Source organism: Mchenga conophoros, linkage group LG4 (genome assembly GCF_057382185.1).
Source record: "Mchenga conophoros isolate Kocher_MC1m ecotype Shallow Benthic linkage group LG4, M_conophoros_male_GT1.1, whole genome shotgun sequence".
Classification (NCBI taxonomy): domain Eukaryota; kingdom Metazoa; phylum Chordata; class Actinopteri; order Cichliformes; family Cichlidae; genus Mchenga; species Mchenga conophoros.
In genome coordinates this window covers 16,232,376-16,258,199 of record NC_140529.1, presented here as the reverse complement: position 1 = coordinate 16,258,199, position 25,824 = coordinate 16,232,376, and the positions used below count along the sequence as shown (strand labels likewise).

Below are 25,824 nucleotides of genomic sequence, written 5' to 3'. Positions count from 1 at the left end.
CCCAAAATGTATCACCAGTCACGTCACAATTTTATATTTACCTTAATAAAAACCCACCTTTGTCTGACTGATATTCATATCACCTGGATAGCATCGTTACTATCAGTGATCGTTTTATTGTGCACCATCCCATCATTCAAATCAAATCACTTTTATTGTCACATCACATGTGCAGGTACATTGGTACAGCACATGTGAGTGAAATTCTTGTGTGTGAGCTTCACAAGCAACAGAGTTGTGCAAAATACAATAATGTAAACAAGCAAAATACAAGAATGGCTACATCTGAAACTAATAAATATATGTACAATATATAATAGTATATGCATTTCTGGATGTGTATACTAAATATTTTTCTACGTGTGTGTGTGTACACATATTTTACAAATTAAATAGAGTCAACAATAAATAAAATATATAAAAATATACAGAGTTGAGACATGTGCAAAATATCTGCTTGTCTGATGCATGATAAGCAGGGTATTGCAGATGCACCTCTCCCAGTTTTATCTTGTGTGATCCGAAGATCCTTCCAGGACAGGTGAAACCTGCTATTTGTGTCTCTACCTGCTGGTCTTCATAAATCTTTACATGCCCAGGAAATGTCCCAGGGAAAGCTGGCACCTTTCAGTGCACAAGCTCTTGAGTTCCTCATCCTATGGACAAAACTTATGCTTATGCTTCAGCGGGAAATATATATTGTAATGTAAAATCTAACCTAACGTGCACCTCCTGAAAAATGTAACTACAGTTCCAGTTAATGCAGCCCAGAACTACTGTGATTGGCCTGTTCAGCATTGTTGACTTCTCCTGAGCATTTCCAGCTTGTAATTTGCTGCAGTATGAAGAACAATCATAGCATTGATAAAAGGACTCACAAATATCAGATTCCTGGAGGGAGATTGCTGAAAGATCCAGAATGCGCATGAAGGAAGGTACAAAGTAGAAAAACCTGACAACCGCACAATAATTAACAAGTAATGCACCACACATGAACATAAATGAAGACAAACACGTCAGCCACTTAGGAAGTTGATTGTAGGCTCTCCAAAGACTCCCCGCAGAAATCCAATTAGCAAATTTTGTTTTTCTTCCTTATGAATCTTTACAATAGATTCATTTAACCTTCATATGATTTCATGTAATCTACATCACAACTATGGAACGCCAGGACTGCCATAATGAATTAATTAAATACACCATTAAATAATTAATTAAATGTGTCAATAATTAATTAAAATTGGAATTAATTAATTAAATAAATAGTTATGACACATGTAATTAATTAATTATTGACACATTTAATTAATTATTTATGTATTTCACATTTTAATTAATTATTGACACATTTAATTAATTAATTATTGACACATTTAATTAATTATTTATGTATTTCACATTTTAATTAATTATTGACACATTTAATTAATTATTGACACATTTAATTAATTATTTAATGATATATTTATTTATTTCATTTTGGCAGTCCTGACGCCTGGCTCTGGTCATGAAATAATTTTATCTGTCAGCCTCACCCATCAAACTCAGGGGGCGGGGTTAACGCTGCCCATGCAGCTTCTCTAACATTTGATTGGTTGCCGTGCAAAGTAAGTCAAAACAGGTCGATCCTAGATAATCGATTGCTTGTGTAGACTTGGGGCAGCCAGTTATCCCAGAATGCAGATCAAATCACAGGCCGTTTTTCTGTCACCAGCTACACTTTTAACAGTGTTTTAGCCGCGAATGTCGGTATGTCTGGTCAGGTTGTCAACATAGAACATGTTTGCAAAAGTGCTCAGATGTTTTCAGAGATTTCACTAGCTCTGCTAACAGTTAGCATGCAGAGCGCACCGAGGGGGTTACGTTAACCGGTTTGTTTACATATTCCACTCTCCGTGTTCCACATGTTGCATTCGCAGATTCTCATTTTCACCGAATGATCGTCTCTTTCCGCCTGGTCTTGTGTCTCTGTGCTTCTGTAACATAAAGAACGAGCTGACATTTTTCTCACGAAACCAGCGATCAGCTCAGCAGACCCTCAGTTTACCTGCATGCATCCTCCTCCTCATCTGTCAGCTGTTTAACACCTGCTGCTAATTCAAGAAACACGCCTAGTTACCTGGTGATAGTCACAGTTTAACTGCACAAGATAAGTAAATATAGTATTTTCCCCGAGCGCAGAGCTGCTGGAGCTTGTTTCCTTACAGAGCACTTTATAGGCGAACAGCTTCATCGGTGGCTGATGTCCAATCACCGGCACACAGCTTTCAAACCTCAGCTGAGTTTTAGCTCTCAGTGGTTAAACGCTGGACTTCATTCACTCAGGTTCTGTCTGTCGGGTCACGTTTACTTCGCTGTTTTATTTACAACTGAGCAAATTGGTTTGGCTGAGGTTAAAGTTACGTTTCATAACTGCATAGTTTCACAGACGTTTAATGAACCACTGGCACATGTGTTAGACTGAACTATCATCTAAATATCATCTGTTTTTTAATAGTTATTCAACTGTATTCTAAGCACCAGCTGTCTGTTAGAATGTGATTTTTTTTCTCTCTCTGTTGGCAGAGGTATAAAAATGCGCAGGAAAATCTGACGTGCATGGCAAACTTCACCGACGATATTTAGGGAGGAATAAACACACATCAAACATAAATGAACCATTTGCCTGTCTCCATAATTGAGAGCATTTTCTCTTCTTATGTCAACACTCTCTCTCTCTCTCTCTCTCTCTCTCTCTCTCTCTCTTTTTTTTTTTTTTTTTTTTGCTTTTTCGGTCATGTTATGTTTACCTGTCAAAGGCTTGTTACAAACTATGAAACACATTGTGCAGACTTCTGGATGTTAGAAGAAAACTAATACTGCTCATGAATGAGACTAAAGGCAGGAAGGTGTCCTTTAAAACTAAACATGTTAATAGGACCTCCCTGTTTATATCATAGTTTATGATATAGCACGTGTATTTCAGTAATAGCCTGCTGAGGCCACTATACGTGCTGGCCTCATATCAAATGTGAAGGCAGACTGAGTCTATGTTTGACGTTTGTTTATATCTAATCTTCCTTTTCAAACATTTAAACAGCAGCGAGTCTGCAGCTGAGGGAATACAAATTCAAATTGTCGGAACAGGTTTGCTCGTTTCTTGGATTCATTTGGTGATTTATTAAATGTATAACTGTGTGGTGGGGCATGGTCTGCGGTGCCGTGCAGGGAGGGCGGACGCACCTGCACGGCATCCTTAATCACGCCCGCCTAGTTAAAAACACGGGGACTGAGGGGTTTGGGGGTGTTGTGGTGAGATGTAAATAAAGATGACTCTGAACGTTGCTCCGTGGTCCCGCCGTGTCTTATTCACGCCACATTGGTGCCGAAACCCAGGAGGCAGCATGGCGGGTCCATATCGGAGCCAGGGAATGGAGGAGCTGGCCCAGAGGGTGGCCGAAATGGCGGCCGCCCAGCGGGAGCAGGCGGCGGAGGTGCGTCGCCAGCAGGAAGAGCTGCAGGACCAGTCCGAGCGGCACCTGGAAAGGATTGGGGAGCTGGCGGCGCTGCTCTGGGCCTGGGCGCCACCCCCACAGGTGTGTCCCGAGGACAGTGAAGCGGTGGAGGAGCCGCGTGAGGCACCTCAGCAGCCGGAGGTGGCAGACGAGGCGCGCGGGGATCTGCGCCTGCCGGAGGAGGGGGAACAGCCAGGTGAAGGGCTGCTCCTGCCGGGAGTGGTGGATGAGCCGCTCCAACCGGAGGCGGCAGACGAGGTGCGCGAGGGTCTGCGCCGGTTGGAGAAAGAGGAGCTGCACGAGGGGCTGCTCGAGCCGGGAGTGGCGGCGGAGGGAGCAGTAGTGACGGAGGAGTCGCGCTATGGGCTGCTCCAGCAGGGAGCGACAGCGGTGACGGAGGGGCCGCGCAAGGAGCTGGAGGTCCCAGTGCCAGGGGAGCTTGCTCGAGTGGAACTGGCGAGCGAGGCGGGCGCCACGCTTGAGATCGCCGTGCTCGCCAGAACGGCCTCACCACCACCAGAGGCCTGTACACGCCACACCTCTGCCCAGCCACCTGTGAGCTGGGGCTCACGCTTGTGCCGGCCGCGCCGGGTGCACCTGTCACGTGTCCGACTTCCGAACCAGCTTTGCCTGCGCCGCTGGATTCGCGGGCGGCCGCCTGAACTCGCACCTCCCCGTCGCTTGGCCGGGGCCTGGGGGTGCCAGCTGTCCGGGCTGATTCCCTCTCCCACTGGCGGTGGGGGAGTAGGTTCGGCCGGATGGCTCCCCGGCCTCAATCGGGCGATGGGGGTATGTGGTGGGGCGTGGTCTGCGGTGCCGTGCAGGGAGGGCGGACGCACCTGCACGGCATCCTTAATCACGCCCGCCTAGTTAAAAACACGGGGACTGAGGGGTTTGGGGGTGTTGTGGTGTGGTGAGATGTAAATAAAGATGACTCTGAACGTTGCTCCGTGGTCCCGCCGTGTCTTATTCACGCCACAAACTGTTATTCTAATCTGCTGCTGAGTCTCTTACACTTTTCTTTATGCTGTATATTTTCACGTCTCTGGAATAGTTGGCAGTTAGATAGTCAGCTGGGAAACTTTGTGTTAACTCATGGAGCTGAGGATATCGTGGATATGCTGACCTCGCTGCGTGGTGTACAGAGCGAGGTCAGCATGATTAATATTCACAATAAAAATATTAGCCGAACATCATGAAGTCTGTATGTGTTTCATAGTGTCGAACAACCTTTGTACAGTTAAAGCCAGCAGTTACTACATGACGGAAACACCAACGTTATCTCTTTTATGTGTTTATACACAGGTCACGCTGATTACTGAACAAAAACCCAAAGATCAGATGTTAAACAGATTTATTTGCTCTCTCTCCTCCTTAAACATGTTTTTAATGTTAGTTATAATTCAGAATTGGCGACTGAAACACGTAGGACACATAAGAACATCAGGAAATAAAACACCGATAAATATAACCTCAGTAAAAGAAGTCAGCGGGGGTTACTACAGCTGTGTACCGGGGCCTGCGCTTTGTCGGTGGGATTGCTTGCGAGGCGAGCGGGTCTATCCCACGCTTTGCCGTGAGACTGGGACGACATCTCCGAAATCATCGAAACACTTTTGCAAAGAGGCTGTATCTTGACAAACCGACCAGACACATGAAGATTAAACCACTACATTCTCGGCTAAAAAAATATTAAAACGGTATTTGGTAACACACAAACAGGGTTTTTCAAAGCTCAGTTCTGTTAGCTTCCACATGCCGGTTGTTGTGTGCTAGAAACAATGGCCACCAGGCCAAAGCAATGGTTTTGACTCGATCAGCGTTAACCCCGCCCCCTGAGTTTGATGGGTGAGGCTGACAGATAAAATTATTTCATGATGAGAGCCAGGCGTCAGGACTGCCAAAATGAAATAAATAAATATATCATTAAATAATTAATTAAATGTGTCAATAATTAATTAAATGTGTCAATAATTAATTAAAATGTGAAATACATAAATAATTAATTAAATATGTCAATAATTAATTAATTAAATGTGTCAATAATTAATTAAAACGTGAAATACATAAATAATTAATTAAATGTGTCAATAATTAATTAATTACATATATCATAACTATTTATTTAATTAATTAATTCCAATTTTAATTAATTATTGCCACATTTAATTAATTATTTAATGGTGTATTTAATTAATTCATTATGGCAGTCCTGGCGTTCCATACACAACATGCCTTTTAGGTCAATATATATTAATGAGGGTCAAAATAAAGAGCAAGAGTGATGTATCTGCTGCCAGTTGCAGAGCGGAAAGTTTGATTCATTTTTAGACAATGCGTTCAGCTGCTGCCTCATCTTCAGCCTGAGAAGAATCATTTCAAATGAGCTGTTCGTTCCTTTTCGCCCAGTTGGAGCGCTCTTTTATTCCGGACTCGGCATTTTTTTTTTTTTTTACCTCAATGAGACATAGCAACAGCTGACATCATACAGAGTGGCTAAGATTACCCCTTTGCTACATTGTTAATGAGAAGCAAAGTGCTACTCGAGGAAGAATAGAGTTGGAATAAATATATACTCTGATCAGTTTTTTATGAAGCTTTCAAAATAGCAGTCCTCATGATTGATTTACTGATTCTTTCTCAAACTGTAAATGCGTATTAGTGCACTTACACTTCCTGATGACCTACATGGTGTGCACAGAACAGCTGCACGTAGCTCATCCTGGCGTGAGCTATAATCCATAAACTTTATTTTGGCAATCGGGCATCTTTCCAGACACCTCATATAAAACTGCAGGAACCGGCTCAAACTGGTTTCCATTTCCTCTGTGTCAGCAATCTTCTTTTTTTTTCAAAAACGCTGTGCATGTTTTAGAAAAAGTGTATTAAGTATTTTTAATTAGATTTTTATTATTATTATTTCTTCTTGGGTGCACACTAACAATGAATTACAATGACTTACGTTTTCAAAACTGGCAACTTTTACACAGTCCGATCAAGTGAAAGCAAAAAATCAAGATAATTTAACCTACCCCCCCCCCCCCCCAAAAAAAAAAAAAAAAAAAAAAAAAAAAAAAAAAAACAGGATCTGAAACAACATGTTTCCTACAACCCTGCGAGGTCACCTGAGGAAGCTATATCTGATCAACAGTGAATTTTGCCCTGTGTGGCCTTCTAACAAAGCTAAATATTTACTTTACTGGTTACCCAATGCACGTTTTCCTCCACCTCGTGAGCTAGACTTACTTTTAAAAGAAAAAGAAGATACCTGTGGTGGTACCCCATCAAAACGGAAGCACATAACATATTCAGGTTATTGTAATGGAATTCTAATGCATCACTTTTGGTTAAAGAAAGAACCAAAACAATACATATGAAGTGAAACTTTAGAATGTTACATTTGCTTAAAACATTAATTATTAAATTATTTGAAAGGTTTCTTACAGCTGAGGAACCTTACAACCTATAGTGTGTATAATATACTTGGGGGGGGGGGGGGGGGGGGGGGAAGGATGTTAAGGCGTAGGTTTAAAGTTCAGGCACAATCTGCTGTCCCCGTGTTGGTGCTGTTCCTGCAGCATAATAATGCATGTTGCTTGAGGACCATCAGCGCAAGTGACCAGTTACAGCTCTGCGACTTTGAGAAATAAGATTGGGGGGAAAAAAACAACATTTTTTATTGAACTCTAACCTTTAAAACTGTGTAAAACAAATATGGGTGTGTCATGGGGTAGATGCAGTGGTTAGAATTGGTGCCACATAACAAGAAGGTCCTGGGTTTGGACCGACCTCCTGGGGGGAGTTTGGGTGTTATTCACCTGTTTTTGTGGGTTGTCTCCAGCTTTCTTTCGCAGTCCAACAGTCCTAGGCTAACTGGCAATTCTAAATGTGCCGGTGCGAACATGACTGGCCGTCTGTGCTGCTTAGCCTTAGACCTATCGAGGGTGTTCTTTCCGCTTCTTGTCTTGACACCTAGGCTCTTGTTAACCCAAAGCAATTTGTCTCCCCTGCATAACATTTGTGAAAAAATATGGTCCTAACCCTAACTAAACGGTTCAAGCCAACCAACTTGCCAGATTGCTCTTTGTCACTTCACATGACTTTTGAAAGCCAAAGTCTGAAAGCAATCACCTCACACATCTATGCAACTGGTCATTTGCGATCACAGTCCTAGAGCAACACTGTGATGCTGTGGGAGAAACACCAACACGGTCAGGTCAGATACACCTGTAGCTTAGCTCCCTCTAAAGAAGTGACTTTCCCCTCACGCCTTCTTTCCCTCCCCCTCTGAGATGATAAGTTCTGGTGATGCCTTTTGAAACCACTCGCACCAGGAACCATCATAAAGGCAAACCCCGGGATGCCCGAGCAGGTGGGCGGCCAGAATGACTTGACACGCTGTGACGCCTGAGCCGCAAGAAGCCCAGAACGGTCGCGTCATGTCCACCCCTGCATCCTTGAAAATCTCAGCCAGGCTCTCGGTATCCTTCACCTTTCCAGAGGGATCCAGCAAAGTTGTATATGGTATGTTGATCGCTCCGGGGTAATGTCCAGGCAGTATGTCTGTGACCGGGAGAAAGAAGAGTGAGAAATTTAGGGGACGTATCAACATGTGACAGGTTTTTATCTTAAATTTCTTCCATAGCTTTTAGCAGCATCTCCTGGACATCATCAGTGGATGTTTGCTTCAGTGAAAACCACCAAGATAGAAGCTGAGCACACAGTATCTGCTGGTTATCTGCACGTGGCTCAAGAGCTGTAATTAGCAGCTGAAATAAAATTTGGGTGATGGCTTTCAACACGGCTCACAGTTTCTATCAGCAGCTTTTTTTGTGTAATAAAAAAACCCTACAGAGACTCTTCAATAATATTTGTTTTTTAGTTATCAATTATCATTAGATTTTTTTCCTTTTCATTTCACATTCCGTACCTACTTCAGATTTTACTGTAGTTTAAGTTCACTATAGTAACCTTACTGAAGAGTTATGTTCAGTGACAAAAAGCTGGAGCAGAGGGCAAGGCCACCACAGGACACGGCCACAGGGCACGGCCTTTGATAACAGCCAAAGGTTTCCAAGATAACAGCCAGTGTATACAGAGTACCTTAAAAAACAAAGTACAAGTACCTCTAAAACTCAGTGCTGTTTCAAAGGCAAAGAGTGCTGAAGCTAATTTATTTTCCTGCACTTTGTGTAAAAGTAGCTATTATATAAAAAGTGCTGATATTAGTATTTTTTGAAAGCATGTTCACTTTGGAGTATTGCACACAGCACTGTGTACACGATAAATGACAGCAGCAACATGTGAAGTATGCAAAGCAGTCTCATCTTTCTTGTTTTGATGCAAAACCCTACATGTTGTATCTTATGCTCTAAGCTGTTTTTAACCCTTGGGGAACTAACACGACTGACAGATAAACTGTTGGCCTCTTCTTAAGTTTAAACGCTTAAAGTTTGACTCACCATCTCGGGGCTCTGGCTCAGTACCCTTGAACCTGCCAGGAGACCTGGCGTCCACAACCTGGACCTGCTTGGTTCTGATGTTTTCCAGCACGTCCTCGTAGCTTTTAACCCACGACTGGTTCAGAGTGGCCTTAAACTCTCTGCTCTCCGGCTTCAAGTACTCGGACGTCACTGGATAGCCGTCAACCAGCCAGTTCTTGAAGCCACCATCCAGCAGCGACACCAAACTGTGCCCGAACAACCGGAACATCCACCACACGCGGGGCGCGCTGTACGCCCCGGTGTCGCTGGTGTCGTACACGACGACGTGCGTGTCATTCCCGATGCCCAGATCTCCCACATATTGCGAAAAGTAGCTGGCAGTTGGCAACATATGATCAAACGCAGAGTTCTTGTCGGAACATTCGTCCAAATCGAAAAAGGACGAGCCCGGGATGTGCTTCTGCGCAAACTCCTCTCTGGTGTTCCGTTTGGCTTTCGGCAGGTACCAAGAAGCGTCGAGAACGCGAAGCTTGGGACCGATCAGGTCATTTCTGACAGCATTTGCCAGCCACTGACCTGACACCAGAGCACGGGTCTGAGCCGCCATGACGAGCCTCTGCATGAAATACAAACCCGGAGCGCTAGAGGGAAGTCACTGTGCAATTTTGTTTTTGAGGAGCGAACAAGTTCGGCACGTAAAGATCATTTTGAGAATAAAGTCGCAATTTCGAATTACAGTCAAAGATGAAGACGGTTAATTTAAGACTAACCGCCTGTTCAGCTGCTCATTAACGGAAATATCTAATCATCCAATCACATGGCAGCAACTCAGTGCACACAGGCATGTAATGTAGGAATGCTCAAACTAAGCCAAATGGGGATGAACGTTTAATTCAAGTGACTCTGAATATTAATGACACACTGGTTGGTCTTAGTATTTCACAAACTGCTAATCTGCCCACCTGAGTACAGCTGCTGACCATTTCCATTTTTGACCATAGTGTACCCGCCTTGTGGCGACAGCAAGTAAACGCACCACATCACAAACCCGAAATAATCTCAAACTGGTTTCTTGAACATAACAATGCATTGATTGTACTCCAAAGTCATCACATCCTTTGGTATGTGGTGGAACGGGAAGGTCACATCATGGAAGTGCAGCAACGTTGTGACCCTATCATGCCAATAAGGACAAAAAAATCTGGACTTAAATCAAAGAATCAGAAGTGTCGTAACTTTTAAATTAGAGTGTTGGAGCACTAGAATAGCTTCAGTGTGTTTTCCAAGAACTATTTCCTATTTTGGTGTCGATGATGGTGATGCAGTGCTGCGTAACACGATGGTCCTCCCATAGAAGGTCTGCTGGGCTGAGATCTACTGACTGAAAAGCCTAATTTTCATATTCATTAAACCACTTCCTGACATCTCGTGCTGTACCTGTTGAAGACATTGCTTCCACCAGGATAGAAATGATTCATCATGTAAGACAAAGATGACCAATCAGGACACCTTTGCATTGATTTGCAGTCACCCCTTGCTGTTAGGTAAGAGTGTTAATCATTTTAGATCACTGGCCATATACAGCTCAGTTTCATCTCAGGTAGACTGGACCAGTAAATCAAAAATTACCAGACGCTAGAAGATGTAATTAATTTCTTTTAAAAGTATTTTTCTTATTTAACAAGTAGTTCATTGAGAGAACAGAAGATGGAGAGCCTGAGATGTCTTAAGGAACATCTTTAAGTGCACTTTAAAAAAAAAAAAAGCCACTTTTTCTACTGTTACAGCGGAAATGTGGAACCTCTAAATTCACATGTAGAGTTTCTGCACTGAAACAGCAGTATTTATATAACTCATTTAGATACAGACATACTTTTAATTGCATCAGTTCTTATAAATACTGGCATATTAGTACTTTTTAGCAATGCAATTGAATCAATGATTCGATTGCATTTTTCAAACTTTGCACAGCACCATCATCAGTGAGATTTCCCCCCTTTGGTGGGACAGTTTCTTCTGTTCTCTACATGTTTATTCTCTTTAAATCTTTCTCTTTTGAGTTATGAAAAAATGTCTTTATCAAGCACAAAACGTCTTATGTATCTAATATTCATGTGAAAATTGCCCAATAAGTACTTTCTTGCTTTCTGAGTTTAAAACCGAGGTCACAATGAACTAAAAAACCTCAGAGTCAGATTTGTAATCAGATTTTATTTTTATCATTCATAAATCACAAATAAAGATGATAATCATTTCTAAATAAAGTTGCGTCACTGCTTATTTATCCTCAAAGCTTGCTTTTAGCCTCTGAGAACCTCTCAGACGAGGAAATACACGATGGCGCTGGCATCATGTGAGCAGCCAGCATCATGTGACAGGCCGTCACACTGGAGCCACAAAGCGGCTCACTCAGGTCCACCTGTGACCTCAAAGAGCTGCTTTAGCTCCTGCGTGGAAAGCATCATGCGGTCACTATCAAGGCAATTGGGAAAAAATGCATGAATCTGGAGTCTGGGATGCGACCTGGTTGGACGCCTGTAGGATAAAACACTAGTTTACATTTCTGCACACATCTGTAGCGCTGCTTAGTCAGGCATCCACACACTTTACATTTCCTGCAAACTCTTTTTCATAATCAGCATCACATGAAACAGTTTACGGTAGTTCCCCTTCCAGAATGTCTCACAGTCTTGTTGAGTGTTGATATACTGTAGGTGGTATTGCTGCAAAAGTGACAATGCATCTGTTTTCTTTTTGCATTCAACAGTAAGAGCTCTGAGTTTTAATGATAAAGAAAATTTTCATCACTCATGTTCTGAACAGTCTCCAGAGTTTGGTGACTTCGTTGGGACTCTCTCTTTTTCTCATAGGATTGATGCTAGTGCAGCATTAGTGTCTTTATTCAATAACCTAATAATACTTTAATAATCTCAGACACTGCAGGTGACTTTCTGTATTATTCTACAGTTTTTATGCTTCAATCTTTGTTTTTAGCCATTTGTTACGTACAGGTCATCCACAGGTTCAGTCCTGTCTGCTGTGCTGTATGTATTTAATTAAAAACCGGTCTAATTAAATACATATTAAAGCATGGCGAGGGGATGTATTTAAATGCACATTTCATTGAACCTTACTGCAATGAAATAATCCATAATTGTGCATGGAAATGCTGTCTTTGTGAGATTATGGCAACATAGGCAACATATGTTTCTGTTACTATCCTTTTTTTTTTAGAAACATCCATGCCGGTTTCTTAACAGTGAAAGAAATCCAACAGTCTCTCTGGATCATTTCTATCCAGAAGATGGAACTCTTCTTATGCAAACACATTTTGCGCAAAGACAAAAATCATCGGACAAAACATGTGGTGATAAAACATCTGGTGACAAAAGGTCATCATTTTGTCATGCTGTAGTTCCACCTGGTGACAAAATTGTGACATCTTGTCTGGTGAGAAAATGTCACTTTTTTTCAAAAGCAGATTTTCTCTTATAATTTTCATTTGAAAGGAGAAAATCAGAGCTCCTAAAACTCCTAAAGGGATAAAGATTGAAGGGGATGATGATAAAGATTGAAGGGGATGATGATGCACAAAGCAAGCAAAAACACGATCTGTAAATGTTTAGTTGCATGAAAAATATCCTCACATTATTTTCACATGCAATATAACAAAGTGGTCATATAACTTTTCCTGTGAGCTTGACTATATGTGATCATTTTTTTAATCTCTACTTATTTCCCATACTCGTCACAAAATATTTATGATCTACAAAAAACTGCATATATATTACATTCGTGTGAACAGAAAAGTGCAAACACACACACACACACACACACACACACACACACACACACACACACACACACACACACACGGCGTAAAGCAGAAGTTGATCCCGGTATAAAAAAGGGGCACACCGTTAATGCAGATGTACTGTTGTCTGCTATACTAACACAAACTGCTGAATCTCTCACTTCCTAAGACACTACCTGATAAAACTCCAGGAATTACTTTCCTGAGTGTATTTGGCAGTTTTTGCTGCATTGTGAGGGTCCAAATTGTGTGAGAGAGGATGAAAAAAAAACACTAGAGAAGAACCACTGAAGGCAGAGAGCACGAGGACGACTGAGTGAGAGGCATTGAGAGGTAGAGAAAAGGGACAGGCAAGAGACTAAATTGCTTAATTGGAGTCACAGCCTGTGTGTTATAGACAAAGCCTTGTCTCTCCAGTCCAACCAAGTTTTATTTCCACTGAGTGGTCTTCCACCCTACCAGCTGGCCAGATCTCGAGACATCTTCATAGCGAGGTAAGTTTATTTTATTCTAAATAAAACGTACAGGTGAATAAAGGTAAAGGGTTCATGTTCTGGTGTTTATGGAGCAGTTTTCTACTGTTACTGCACTCAAAGCCCTTCAAATATGATGAGGAGATAATGATTTGATTTGTATTGATGCAGTTACATGTACAGCATACAGCATACTAACGTCTAAGGTGAATTGAAGATATTTCTGAAGTACTGACCCTTAATGCACAGACTTCAATATTAAGAAATGTTATAAAATCAATTTTTTGTGGATCATTTTCTTCAGATAAGCTTTTGACAACTATTTCTGTGGCATGAGTTTTGTACGTTTTTGGAAATAAATAGTGCTTCAGAGGCTTAAAAAATATCTTTTTAACACAATTACAATAACCTTTGTTATATTTTGGTTTCCTCTGCAGAAATATTAACAAAATAACACCCACCATTTGGCATAACCAAATGAAAATCTTATAAGAGATGAACTATAAGGCCAAAATGTCTGTAAGTGAGTTGATCTGAAAAGCAACATTTTCTAGTTTCTTAAACTAAACTAAACTGTGGTTCAACTGAAATCCAGGCCCTGCCTCTAAGAGCTTTGCTGGTGACCCAGTATGTGATGAGGTTAAAATAATAGATTTTTTTTATTCTTAATTCGTTTAGATTTTTTCAAAAATAATGTTACTGTTGCTTTATTGCCCATCAGTTGGCTATTTCTACTCTATGATGTAACACACAGTAGTAGTTCTGGTAGCTGAGCTTTTGGAATCACAAGACCTGCTTCCCTGCAGAACCCAAATCCATCAGATGGAACACAAGATTCGGATAAAGGACAGACAGCCAGCATTGTGTGGGTGATTCAAACTGATGGGACCAATCAGGAGAAATCTAATTTCCCAAAAAGTCATTTGGCGAGGGACATGTTTCCTTGACGACCAGCAACAAAAAAACCCTGGCCAACTTAAGTTAGGGAAAGGGAGTAACTGCTTTCACGTGTGAGCAGATGAGCTTAGTTATGAGCCATTACAAGGCTCTGTATAGCTGTAGAGTGCTGGGGGTATTGTCTAATACAGAAGTAAAATCTGGATGCATTCCATTCATGTTCACCTCATTGAAGCACAAGGAAATCTGTGTTTCACTCAGCAGGCTCTTAAACATAAATCAGATAATTCACTTACAGGCTCCGCTAATGTGAGAATGGTTGGACATCATGTGAGGAAACCGTTAAGGGAAAATGTTCTGTTATACAGTAGCTATATGGACAAATACACTGCGGTGTGCCGGTTTGTGTAGTTTGTGTTACATGTGAGATCTGAGGTGTAGCTTGCCAATAAAAACTGTGGAACAAAACAGCTGTTAAAGCGAATTGTTAAATGTTCTCATTTTTATGCTTACCATCTCTACATTTTTTCATCACAGAGTTAAAACAATGTAGAGATGGTAAGCATAAAAATGACAACATTTAACAATTCACTTTAACAACAGCAGTAATGTAGTGATATATTGGAATATTATAATATATAGAGTAATATTTTGGAATATTCATCATTCTATGTTGATAAGCTAACATTTTCTAATCAGTACAAACACAAAAGGCACAGCTTAGGGTACAAGCTCTATACAAAAGATGCAATGTCTTTGATAGAAGTTACATCCATAGCAGGGCCCTCGAATGGTAAGAGTTATGTCAGGGGTGGTCACGTGGTTCATGTAGATAGTTCCCTGGAGTGCTTAGCAGAAAATAGGAACATGTGAATATAGAGAGACAGAACTGGTAACTGGTAATTAATAATTATAAATACATTGATCTACAAAGGTTTTAATACCACATGTGTATGTAGTTAAATGTTGTGTTAGAAAACCTTACCTGATTACATATTTATGGTGGTATTACCCCACGTCTTCAGTCTCAGCTGACTGCAAGGCCAGGACCCAAGGAACTGACCTCCCAGTCCATTGTTCCCTCAGTGGTGCTGGTTTCAGTCATTATGCAAATGTACAGTTTATAAGATTGGGGAAACCTGCAGTCAGCTGAGACTGAAGAAGTCACTTGGATGAGTGATGAAACGCTTCGCCCACAAAACACTACGTCCAGATGAACAGAATCAACTTTTGGGGATTTACTTACCTGGATGATTGAGCATGCATCAATATGATATCCAACTGCCTCTCTGAGACCAATTATAAGATATTCAAGGTTTTTGGGAGAAAAGCAGAAATGACCTCTCTTCCTGTTTTGCTCCTGTGACCACATTTTTAACATTTTAGTGGATCTGAATCTCCTCTTTCTGTCTCTGATTGATGGATACTTTTACAACTTGTCCTTCTCTCTTAGACTGACAGTTGAATATGATTATAGAGCCCTCCTTGAAATGAATCTACACACATTTTCACCCTCTTTAAACCAGTTCAACCATCTGCATGTCATTATCCTGAACTGTCTGAGATTTTGCATTTGAGGTTACAGTATGGGAACAAAAACATACTTTTAGGACAGTTATCCCAGGTCAGGTCATACTCCAGCTTAAACAAATCATCACAGCTTCAAGTATTTAAGCTGCTGTTCCCAGTTTTAAATTGTGTTAATCTGCCAATTTTTTAAACACACATACTGAAGGTCTGCTGTGTGTTGCTGGAGAAGTCCAGCAGTAGCAACAATTCCCCTACAGGTTCTCCAGAAAGTGCATAGTTTAGTTACTTTTACAAATATCTAATTATAAACCAAACCTCTAGATCCTTACAAAATGTGATTTAAAAACCACTTTTGACTGTCATATTACTTAGACATACTGTATTACAAAGTAACTGTGCTGCAAGAATAGTGTTCTACAGCTTTTACGTCAGCCCCATTTGTTTAAACTAAATCCATCAGTCTTCTGACTTGATAAATGTGCACAAGTATTGGTATCTGGTTCTTTTTGTCTTTGACTTTGATTTTTGACTTTGATTTTGATTTTATTGATTAGCATTCAAATTCAAATCTCAGTGAAAACAGTGGAAAAAAAACAAAACAGTGAAAACAGAACAAAAATCCACCATAAAGAAAGAAAGCATGAGACAAGGCTAATCAAAAGGTATTGGCTGAAGCATTTGCTTATTACGCCAACCCTTTTCACAAAATATCTTTTTGTATGCAGCTCCTGTACACAGGGCTTGAAGAAAATAATAAAACAAAGCAAAAAACAAACAAAAACAAAAACAAAAAAAAAACAAAGAAAAAAAAACAAACAAGATCAGTCTTGGTTCTTTGCATGCTTGGAAAATCTCACAAAGTACCTGGAGCGGTCATGGACTTTCTCTCTTTTTCTTTCTTTTTGTCAAGCCTCCTCTGTATTAACAGGATGACCCTTCTCGACTACCCCATTCCAGATCTGGATGTTACCTTGCAAGAAGTGAGCCGTGTTCTGCAGCTTACTTTAGGACCCGATCTTTACCCAGAGTTCAAAAGTACGTTGCAACAACAAAGAGAGCTCCTTGAAGAAGCCCAGCAGAAATTAGCAACCAGTGCTGCAGGCCAAGAGAACTGGGTGACAAAGCAGTTCAAAAGAGGTCTGTTGTCTTGTGCTGACCCTCTCCCCATCTCCACAGCACTCCCTGTAGTTCTTCTTCCATCTAAAGCAAAGAAATGTAACCAGCTTAGTAGAGCAGCTGCTCTGCTCTGGGCAGCAGCAAAGCTTTACAGTGAGCCCGTCTTATTGGAAGGCAATATTCCAATGGAGCATACCCAGCAGGCTGAAGTATTCGCTGCCACCCGTATTCCTGGGAGGGTTCAAGATGAAATTAAGGTGAGATTAATAGCAGTACAGCTATCTTGATGAATCCTATAAGACTTTATTCTTTATCTATTGATGTACTAACCTACTGAATGTATATCAAATATTTTCTAATCTGTAGACTTTGTAATTGCAGATCTTCCCTGACAGCCTCCATGCCGTCATTACCTGTGTTGGCGGAGTGTTCCCTGTTGACATACTGTGGCGACCGAGCACTGGTGGGCCAGTTTCTGCGCGGTCATTTATTGACATCTATAACCAGCTTGCTCAGGTGATGGATCAACCCAGGGCAGGGAAACAAAATGATCCTTCATCCATTTGCAACCTCACAGCTCTGGAGCGTAAGACCTGGGCTGCGAGAAGGGAAAAGATCCTTGAGGAAGGAGGAACAGCACTGACATCACTGAGGCTGATGGAGAGTGCTATACTTACGCTCTGTCTGGAAGACTATGATGCACCCTCTGAACTGGCTGATATCCTCAATGCAGTGAGGCTGGGAGGAGGAGGACACAATCCATCTCTGAGATACTATGACAAGGTAATGGAGGGAAACTAGAACAAGCTTAGTTCAGCTGTATTAGCTCTTTACTGCGAAACTTTATTATAGTTTTAACAACTGTTAAAAGATTTAAAGCCTCAGAGTAGTAATTAAGAGTTATAATTAAATAATTTGTTTATTGCTTGCTGATTTGTAGAGGACATCCATCCATCCATTTTATACTACTTATCCAATTCAGGGTCAAGGAGGGCAAAGAAACCCAAAATAATCCCTTTCTTTTCTGTGTTTTTTGACAGGTGTTGAACCTGGTTGTGTTCAAAAACTGCACAGCTGGAATGGTGTTTGAGCACAGTGCTGTGGATGGGATGGTGGCTGGGCTTGTGACTGAACATGTGTATGATCTGTCGGAGACTGTTGACTTAAACCCACTGCATACTGGCACTGAAAAGATGACTGGATCTGTTGCAGTAAACAATATTAATTCTGTTTGTCCCCATCCTCTAACATTCCCTTTACAGGGTGTAAATACCCCCCAACAGAGCCTCGATTTAAAAACAAACCACCCAGTTCTCACCTTTGACATCTCCTCCTATCCTGATGTCTTCTCTACTCTCAGAGGGCACAGAGGTCTATATGATGCCTGGATCAACTTCTCTTTGCAGCTCTCCATGAGGCAGACCTTTGGAGAAGCTGCTTCAAATCACATACTTGTCACACCTTCCCATATGCGCCACTACAAACATGGTCGTTGTGACCCTACATACTCAATCACCACGCATTCTCGTCAGTTAGTAGGTGCCCTGGCATCCTGCATTGGTCCAGATAACGCCATCCAATACACTACTGACCTACTGCAGTTGTTCCATGTTGCATTTCTGGAGCATAAGAAGCTAATAAAAAACACCAAAAGTGGTCAAGGTGTTGGCCCCCACCTAGCTGCTCTGCGCCGAGCTTTGCCATCTGAAAATCCCTTGAAAAGGTTCCTGGACCCCTTTGGGTGTCCATCTGTGTATCTGACAGGTACAGATCTCATGGAAGGAGTAGAGTGCGGAGTAGGAAATGTCTATGCTCAAGATCAGTTAGCTGTAACCTACCTTGGGAAGAGGGACAAGGTTCGCATTGTGCTTAATGGGAAAGGTAGCTTTGCTCTTGCACTAGACAAGCTCCAACAAAACCTCAAGATGAACCTGAAGTTATTGATGCTTCTAGCTGTTAGATATGCCATTGCAAGTGAAATGGGAGCCCTTGAGTGTCTACTTCAGCAGGGTCAAAGAGAGAAACTTAATGGAGAGAAAATTCATTATCCAGAGAGCACAGACAAAAGCACTGCTGGTAGTACCCTTGGCATGAGTCCAGACTACACTCTAGTGATTCATGGGGGTGCTGGAGAAGAGATAATGCTGAACTCCCAAGTAATAGGGGTCATTGAGTTTGCTCTACAAGCAGCCTTAACTCTCGGATCCCAAGTGCTTCAACAAGGTGGCAGTAGTCTGGATGCAGTTCAGAGGTCAGTGGAAGCTCTGGAAGACTGCTTTCTGTTCAATGCAGGTAAAGGTTCTGTATTTAACAAAAATGGCAAAAATGAAATGGAAGCAACCATTGTGGATGGCAGTACAAAGAAGTCAGGATCTGTTGCCTGTGTGCAAAGTCTAAAGAACCCAATAAAAGCAGCCAGGTGTGTAATGGATAAAAGCTCACATGCACTGATCGTGGGAGACGGAGTTGAAGAGTTTCTTGAAGAGCTTGAGGAAAAGCAGAAGCCCGTTGGCCCTGAGTATTTCTACACTGATGTACGTCACAGAGAGTTAACTGCAAAACTCAGTAGTGGAAAAAACTCCAAAAACAATCATCCACAGACAGTTGGTGCTGTGGCCTTGGATCGCTGGAATAGATTGGCTGCTGCAACCTCTACAGGCGGGTTGGTAGGAAAGCTGAAAGGGCGAGTTGGGGACACAGCAGTAGTAGGAGCAGGTATATATGCTGATGAAAAGTTAGCCATTACCTGCTCTGGAGATGGGGATGTTTTTTTGAGGAACACAGTTGCTCAGAAAATAGCAAGTCTATACCATCATAAAGGCCACAGCCTTAGGGAAGCGTGCAGAGAAGTGATAGCTGAAGATCTGAAGGAGATCTGTGCTGGAATCATTGCTCTGGACGCTAAAGGTGATGCTGTCATTGAGACAAATGCTGGTGTGATCTTTGTGGCCTCAATGATTTGTGGCATTTCACGAGTAGAGGTCCTCAGACCCCTGAGAGATCCCCCTAATGTTATCTGGGAAACAGATGAGCTTGTTGCTTATCTAAATCTCAAACCCTGGATCCCTGGAGCAACGATTCTGACTAGAAAAACTCTTAGTGGGGCAAGCAGCATCTTCCACTTAGCTACAGCTGATTTTGTTGCTATGCTACAAGGAGCAAGAGTTGTCTCAAACTTGTTATGTGAGCGACTGGGAGTGCAACGTTGTGCCTTGGTATTCAATCCAAGTCCTGGTGAGCCAGCACAAATCAGACTCCTCCCTCTTCATGGCTTAGAGCCAAAATGGCAGCCCCATCTTGCTAGTGAAGAAGAGTTCCACGCTTATAATCCTGGCTATTGCACCTCAAAAAGTGGTCCACGCTGGGATAATGAAACACTGGCTCGGGTTCAAGATAAGATTAGAAGTGCACTGCCAACACCAAATGCACCTTTTTGCTATGATTTTTTGGGGGACCTATCCAATGACAACCTGTTCAGTCGCATTGTTCGTGGGGAGCAGCAACAGTGGAGAGTGTGGGAAGACAGTGAGTTTGTTGCCTTTCTGACACCTTATCCAAACAGTCCTGGTCTAACTGTTGTGGTGCCACGCAAACCTCTGTCCAGTGACATCTTCAAACTGAAGGAACCTGACTACACAGCACTGATCTTGGCCACTTACAAAGTTGCTCGACTGCTGGAAGAGGGGATGAAAGCTCCAAGTGTTGCACTGATCTTTGAGGGATTTGAGATCGACTATGCTCATGCCAAGTTGATCCCTCTGTTACCTTCACCAGATGGCACTAAACCTGCTGAGCTGCAAACAGAATGCTTCCAAAGCTACCCTGGATATGTTTCATCACTGAATGGCCCACCCGCTGACTCTGAAACCCTCAAAACCATCCACTTGAAAATTACCCAGTGCAAGCCTGCTCGTTCCTGGACAGATCCTGAGTCTCACTCCATGGCAGCCATCAAGAGCCAGTGGTATCGAAACCTTTTCAAGATCCAAAACACTCTTTTCCACAGCACAGTGGAATACTTCAACAGTTCCTGCCAGTACGCATATGCTCTGACACCTCTCACCACTGACACCATCTCCTCACCAATGGGCTTGGGTTCTGACTCAGAGCCAGTTTCTGTCAATCTCCTGGGCCAGGGTGTGTACCTTGCTGACTCAATGCAATTTGTACTGGAATACTTCCTTCGCTTCCAGGAAAACCTGCCAGGGACCTACTACATATCTCCCAGCTTCAGAGGGGAAGATCCTGATGCCACACACTTAAACCAGTTCTATCATGTGGAGTGTGAACTGCAGGGTGACATGGACAATGCAATGTCCATAGCAGAGGGATACTTGGTTCATCTCACCAAGTCCATGTTGAAGAAACACTCAGATATAATCCTGAACACTGCTGGGACCCTTGCACATGTCACAGCTCTGCTCAGTAAGCTGGAGGGAAAATCCAGACTTTCAAGAGTCTCTCTAGACCAGTCCATCCCCATGATGCCCTCTGCTGACTGTTTAGAGTGGGTCCAAGATGGTCAGCCGAATTTTGGCAGAAAGTTAACACGTAAAGGAGAGCGGGTTTTAATTGAGAAATATGGTGGAGCTGTTTGGCTGACCGAGATGGACCATCTGGCAGTTCCATTCTACCAAGCATACGTGGAGGGCACTGGGCAACGCAAAGCCAAAGCTGCCGACCTTTTGCTGGGGCTGGGTGAGACTGTAGGTCTTGGTGAACGCCATTCAACTCCTGAGATCGTACAAGAGGCTCTGAGGCATCATGGAGTGTCAGAGAAATCTTATAAATGGTACATTAACATGCGCCAAGTGAAACCACTCCTCACCAGTGGATGGGGTATGGGGACCGAGCGCTACTTGTGTTGGTTGCTCCAGCATGATGATATCAGGGATATACATATCATCCCCAGGATGAAAGGGGTTAAGTACATGCCTTGATTATGAGTTTTCCACATTTTTCAAGCCATTGAAATTGACTTGAAAAATGGCTATAATGCATGTGGAATTGTACCATGAAAATGTTTCAGTAATCCCTAGATTACTAGAATTTTCCACATATGTCTTGGACAGAAGAAATCTCTTAGAGCTCCCTTAGTGCAACCTGGTCATTGACACTCTGCAAATTTTTACAACTCCAGCAGAAGCTGTAAAAGAAAAAATATGCATTTAAATGTAGAGTGGTAAGATCACAGCATTAATGTGTGTGGAAATGCATGAACCGTTAATGGATTTTGAATTATGTATACATGTTCTTGTAATGAGACTGATTTTCACTATTGACAAAATCATTATTTACTGGGTTTAAATTGTAGTAAGTAAATACATTTTAATTGAGTGATAATTTGATGACTTTACATAAACGTTGTATACTATTTTAAGTGTCACCTCTTTATATTTTTTCCATGATGTCGTGTTTTTTGTTGTTGTTTCTATCACATTACCTTTTTATGTAAATGTTTTTGCTGAGGTCAAATGGATCGTGACTCACTGATGTTTGCACTCAGTATTATCGATATTCAAAAGAACTATTGGATCCAAAATAAATATCAGTGACAGATTCGTATGGATTACTGATGTATCCAATTGACCCTTTTCATAGGAGATCTACATTCTTGAGACTAAGAGATATATGTTTTCATGCCATTGGAGTTTATCAGAAAAAAAATCAGAATACGTTAATAATCCTGTTTAAGATAGTTTAATGATATATATCAACTGTTTAAAATGATAACAGTGTCAGCTGCCTCAGTGTCATTTGGCAAAGTTGGTTGGATTCACTGATTCTCCAAATAGTCTCACATTGCTCAGAGCTATTTGGTTTATTGTTGATTTAATAAACATTTGTTGATGCAACTAAAAAGATCATGACTTTGATGTTCTTATAAAGTCTTACATACACATACATATTATATATAAAAAAAAAAAAACACCCAGCACGCCCCTGCGGGCGGTTTATCCTTCAAGCTCGGGTCCTCTACCAGAGGCCTGGGAGCTTGAGGGTCCTGCGCAGTATCTTAGCTGTTCCCAGGACTGCGCTCTTCTGGACAGAGATCTCCGATGTTGTTCCCGGGATCTGCTGGAGCCACTCGCCTAGCTTGGGAGTCACCGCACCTAGTGCTCCGATTACCACGGGGACCACCGTTACCTTCACCCTCCACATCCTCTCGAGCTCTTCTCTGAGCCCTTGGTATTTCTCCAGCTTCTCGTGTTCCTTCTTCCTGATATTGCTGTCATTCGGAACCGCTACATCGATCACTACGGCCGTCTTCTTCTGTTTGTCTACCACCACTATGTCCGGTTGGTTAGCCACCACCATTTTGTCCGTCTGTATCTGGAAGTCCCACAGGATCTTAGCTCGGTCATTCTCCACCACCCTTGGGGGCATCTCCCATTTTGACCTCGGGACTTCTAGGTTATACTCGGCACAGATGTTCCTGTACACTATGCCGGCCACTTGGTTATGACGTTCCATGTATGCCTTGCCTGCTAGCATCTTGCACCCTGCTGTTATGTGCTGGATTGTCTCTGGGGCATCTTTACACAGCCTGCACCTGGGGTCTTGCCTGGTGTGATAGACCCCAGCCTCTATGGATCTTGTACTCAGAGCTTGTTCTTGTGCTGCCATGATTAGTGCCTCTGTGCTGTCTTTCAGTCCAGCTTTGTCCAGCCACTGGTAGGATTTCTGGATATCAGCCACCTCCTCTATCTGCCGGTGGTACATACCGTGCAGGGGCCTGTCCTTCCATGATGGTTCCTCGTCTCCCTCCTCTTTCTTGGGTTTCTGCTGCCTGAGGTATTCACTGAGCACTCGGTCAGTTGGGGCCATCTTCCCAATGTATTCTTGGATGTTCCTTGTCTCATCCTGGACTGTGGTGCTGACACTCACCAGTCCCCGGCCCCCTTCCTTCCGCTTAGCGTACAGCCTCAGGGTGCTGGACTTGGGGTGAAACCCTCCATGCATGGTCAGGAGCTTTCTTGTCTTTATGTCAGTGGCTTCTATCTCCTCCTTTGGCCAGCTTATTACCCCAGCAGGGTACCTGATCACGGGCAGGGCGTACGTGTTGATGGCCCGGATCTTGTTCTTACCATTCAGCTGACTCCTCAGGACTTGCCTGACCCTCTGCAGGTACTTGGTGGTTGCAGCTTTTCTAGCGGCCTCTTCATGGTTCCCATTTGCCTGCGGGATCCCCAGGTACTTGTAACTGTCCTCTATGTCTGCAATGTTGCCTTCTGGTAGTTCAATCCCCTCAGTTCTGACTACCTTCCCTCTCTTTGTTACCATCCGACTACACTTCTCCAGTCCGAACGACATTCCAATGTCATTGCTGTATAGCCTGGTAGTGTGGATCAGTGAATCGATGTCTCGTTCACTCTTGGCATACAGCTTGATGTCATCCATGTACAGGAGGTGGCTGACAACTGCTCCGTTCCGTAGTCGGTATCCGTAGCCAGTCTTGTTAATGATCTCACTGAGGGGGTTCAGGCCTATGCAGAACAGCAGTGGGGACAGAGCATCTCCTTGGTAGATCCCGCACTTGATGGTAACTTGTGCTATGGGCTTGGAGTTGGCCTCTAGTGTTGTACGCCACATCCCCATTGAGTTCCTGATGAAGGCTCTTAGGGTCCCATTGATCTTGTACAATTCTAGGCATTCCAGTATCCAGCTGTGGGGCATTGAGTCATAGGCCTTCTTGTAATCAATCCAGGCAGTGCACAGGTTGGTCAGTCTGGTCTTGCAGTCTCGGCTGATTGTTCTGTCTACCAGTAGCTGGTGTTTTGCACCTCTGGTATTCTTGCCAATTCCTTTCTGTGTCCCGCTCATGTATTGACCCATGTGCCTGTTCATCTTAGCCGATATGATGCCTGACAGGAGCTTCCATGTAGTACTGAGGCAGGTTATTGGTCGGTAGTTGGAGGGGACCGGTCCCTTCTTGGGGTCCTTGGGGATCAGGACCGTCCGGCCTTCAGTTAGCCATTCCGGGTGTCTCTCGTTAACTAGCAGCTGGTTCATTTGTGCTGCCAGACGCTCGTGGAGTGCAGTCAGCTTCTTCAGCCAGTAGGCGTGAACCATGTCGGGCCCTGGTGCTGTCCAACTCTTCATACTGGAGACCCTTTCTTATATATATATATATATATATATATATATATATATATATATATATACACACACACACATATATATAAATACAGAGACAATATAAATAAAATATACGAAGGGGATAAATAGAATAAATAGGAATAAAAATAAAAATACAAGTGAATTGCACATTTCAAGTATTGAGTCTATTGCACCGTTGACTATTTACAAAAGTATTGCACAAAAGGTATTGCACAAAAGGTATTGCACAGTGAGGTGAAGAGGCACTACAGCTTAGTTGTTCCCCCCTCCATTGTCCTCCTGTTTCCCCTCCCTCTCCCCTCCAGGGAGGAGTTAAACAGTCTGATGGCGTGTGGGACAAAGGAGTTTTTAAGTCTGTTAGTTCTTGTCTTTGGGAGAATGTGTATGTATATATATATATATATATATATATATATATATACATACTGTTCTCCACAATAGAGAAAAATTACAGAAAGTTCTTTCTTGATTGCATTAAAATTGAGTGCATCAGTTTTCATCTTTTAATATTAATTAAATGTTTATTTGTTTGTCAATTTTAATCCATCCTTCCAATAAAATTTATTAGAAAAAAGTGACACTTGGACAAAAAATTATGCTACATGCATTCACAATTTTAACATGAAACAGCAACCAATCCTCCAGACAGAATTCCAGAATCAGCAGTTTAGTATGAAAGAAAGAAAAGTATGAAAGAAAAAGTATATCTTTGGCTTAGATTTTTTAAAAATAGCCACAGCTGATGCTTGTCCAGGGTCTCTCTGGAGGGTAATTCCAGAGTTTTAGTGCAATGATAGCAAATGCATGAGCTCCATTTGAAATAAGCTTTAAATGCGGGATGCATATCCACCACATTTGCAGGCGCGAGACCATTTAAGGCTTGAAACACAAATAGTGCCAATTTATACCTGATTCTGTAACGTACAAAAAGCCTT

General features: G+C 42.4%; 2 protein-coding genes across 3 annotated transcripts; one reads left to right on the top strand and one right to left on the bottom strand.

The window, feature by feature from the left end:
• Nucleotides 1–6,519: 6,519 nt before the first annotated feature.
• mpst (mercaptopyruvate sulfurtransferase) lies at nucleotides 6,520–9,754 on the bottom strand. Its single transcript, XM_085270680.1, has 2 exons — nucleotides 8,957–9,754; nucleotides 6,520–8,057 (listed from the first exon to the last, which is right to left on the bottom strand). The coding sequence occupies exons 1-2, from the start codon at nucleotides 9,558–9,560 to the stop codon at nucleotides 7,759–7,761; spliced, it is 903 nt and encodes a 300-aa protein (XP_085126806.1). The 5' UTR covers nucleotides 9,561–9,754; the 3' UTR covers nucleotides 6,520–7,758.
• A 3,133-nt stretch (nucleotides 9,755–12,887) lies between these two features.
• On the top strand, nucleotides 12,888–22,619 carry LOC146575794 (uncharacterized). 2 transcript variants are annotated; one of them, XM_085270660.1, is made up of 4 exons: nucleotides 12,888–13,246; nucleotides 16,563–17,025; nucleotides 17,150–17,551; nucleotides 17,809–22,619. In XM_085270660.1, exons 2-4 carry the CDS (start codon nucleotides 16,582–16,584, stop codon nucleotides 21,706–21,708), a joined length of 4,746 nt encoding a protein of 1,581 aa, XP_085126786.1. In that variant the 5' UTR covers nucleotides 12,888–13,246; nucleotides 16,563–16,581; the 3' UTR covers nucleotides 21,709–22,619. The 2 variants fall into 2 exon arrangements, with proteins under 2 accessions (XP_085126786.1, XP_085126785.1); XM_085270659.1 differs by lacking the exon at nucleotides 12,888–13,246 and having other exon boundaries at nucleotides 15,332–17,025.
• The last annotated feature ends 3,205 nt before the right edge of the window (nucleotides 22,620–25,824 follow it).

What these genes read in the sequence shown, in the direction of transcription:
- mpst (XM_085270680.1), bottom strand. Translation starts at nt 9,560, where the DNA reads ATGCAGAGGCTCGTCATGGCGGCTCAGACCCGTGCTCTGGTGTCAGGT. An exon ending in TGAGCCAGAGCCCCGAGATG is followed by an intron (nt 8,058 to 8,956) that starts GTGAGTCAAACT and finishes TCCCGGTCACAG; the next exon opens with ACATACTGCCTGGACATTAC.
- LOC146575794 (XM_085270659.1), top strand. Translation starts at nt 16,372, where the DNA reads ATGCAGCTCCTGTACACAGGGCTTGAAGAAAATAATAAAACAAAGCAA. An exon ending in GGGTTCAAGATGAAATTAAG is followed by an intron (nt 17,026 to 17,149) that starts GTGAGATTAATA and finishes TTGTAATTGCAG; the next exon opens with ATCTTCCCTGACAGCCTCCA. An exon ending in CTCTGAGATACTATGACAAG is followed by an intron (nt 17,552 to 17,808) that starts GTAATGGAGGGA and finishes GTTTTTTGACAG; the next exon opens with GTGTTGAACCTGGTTGTGTT.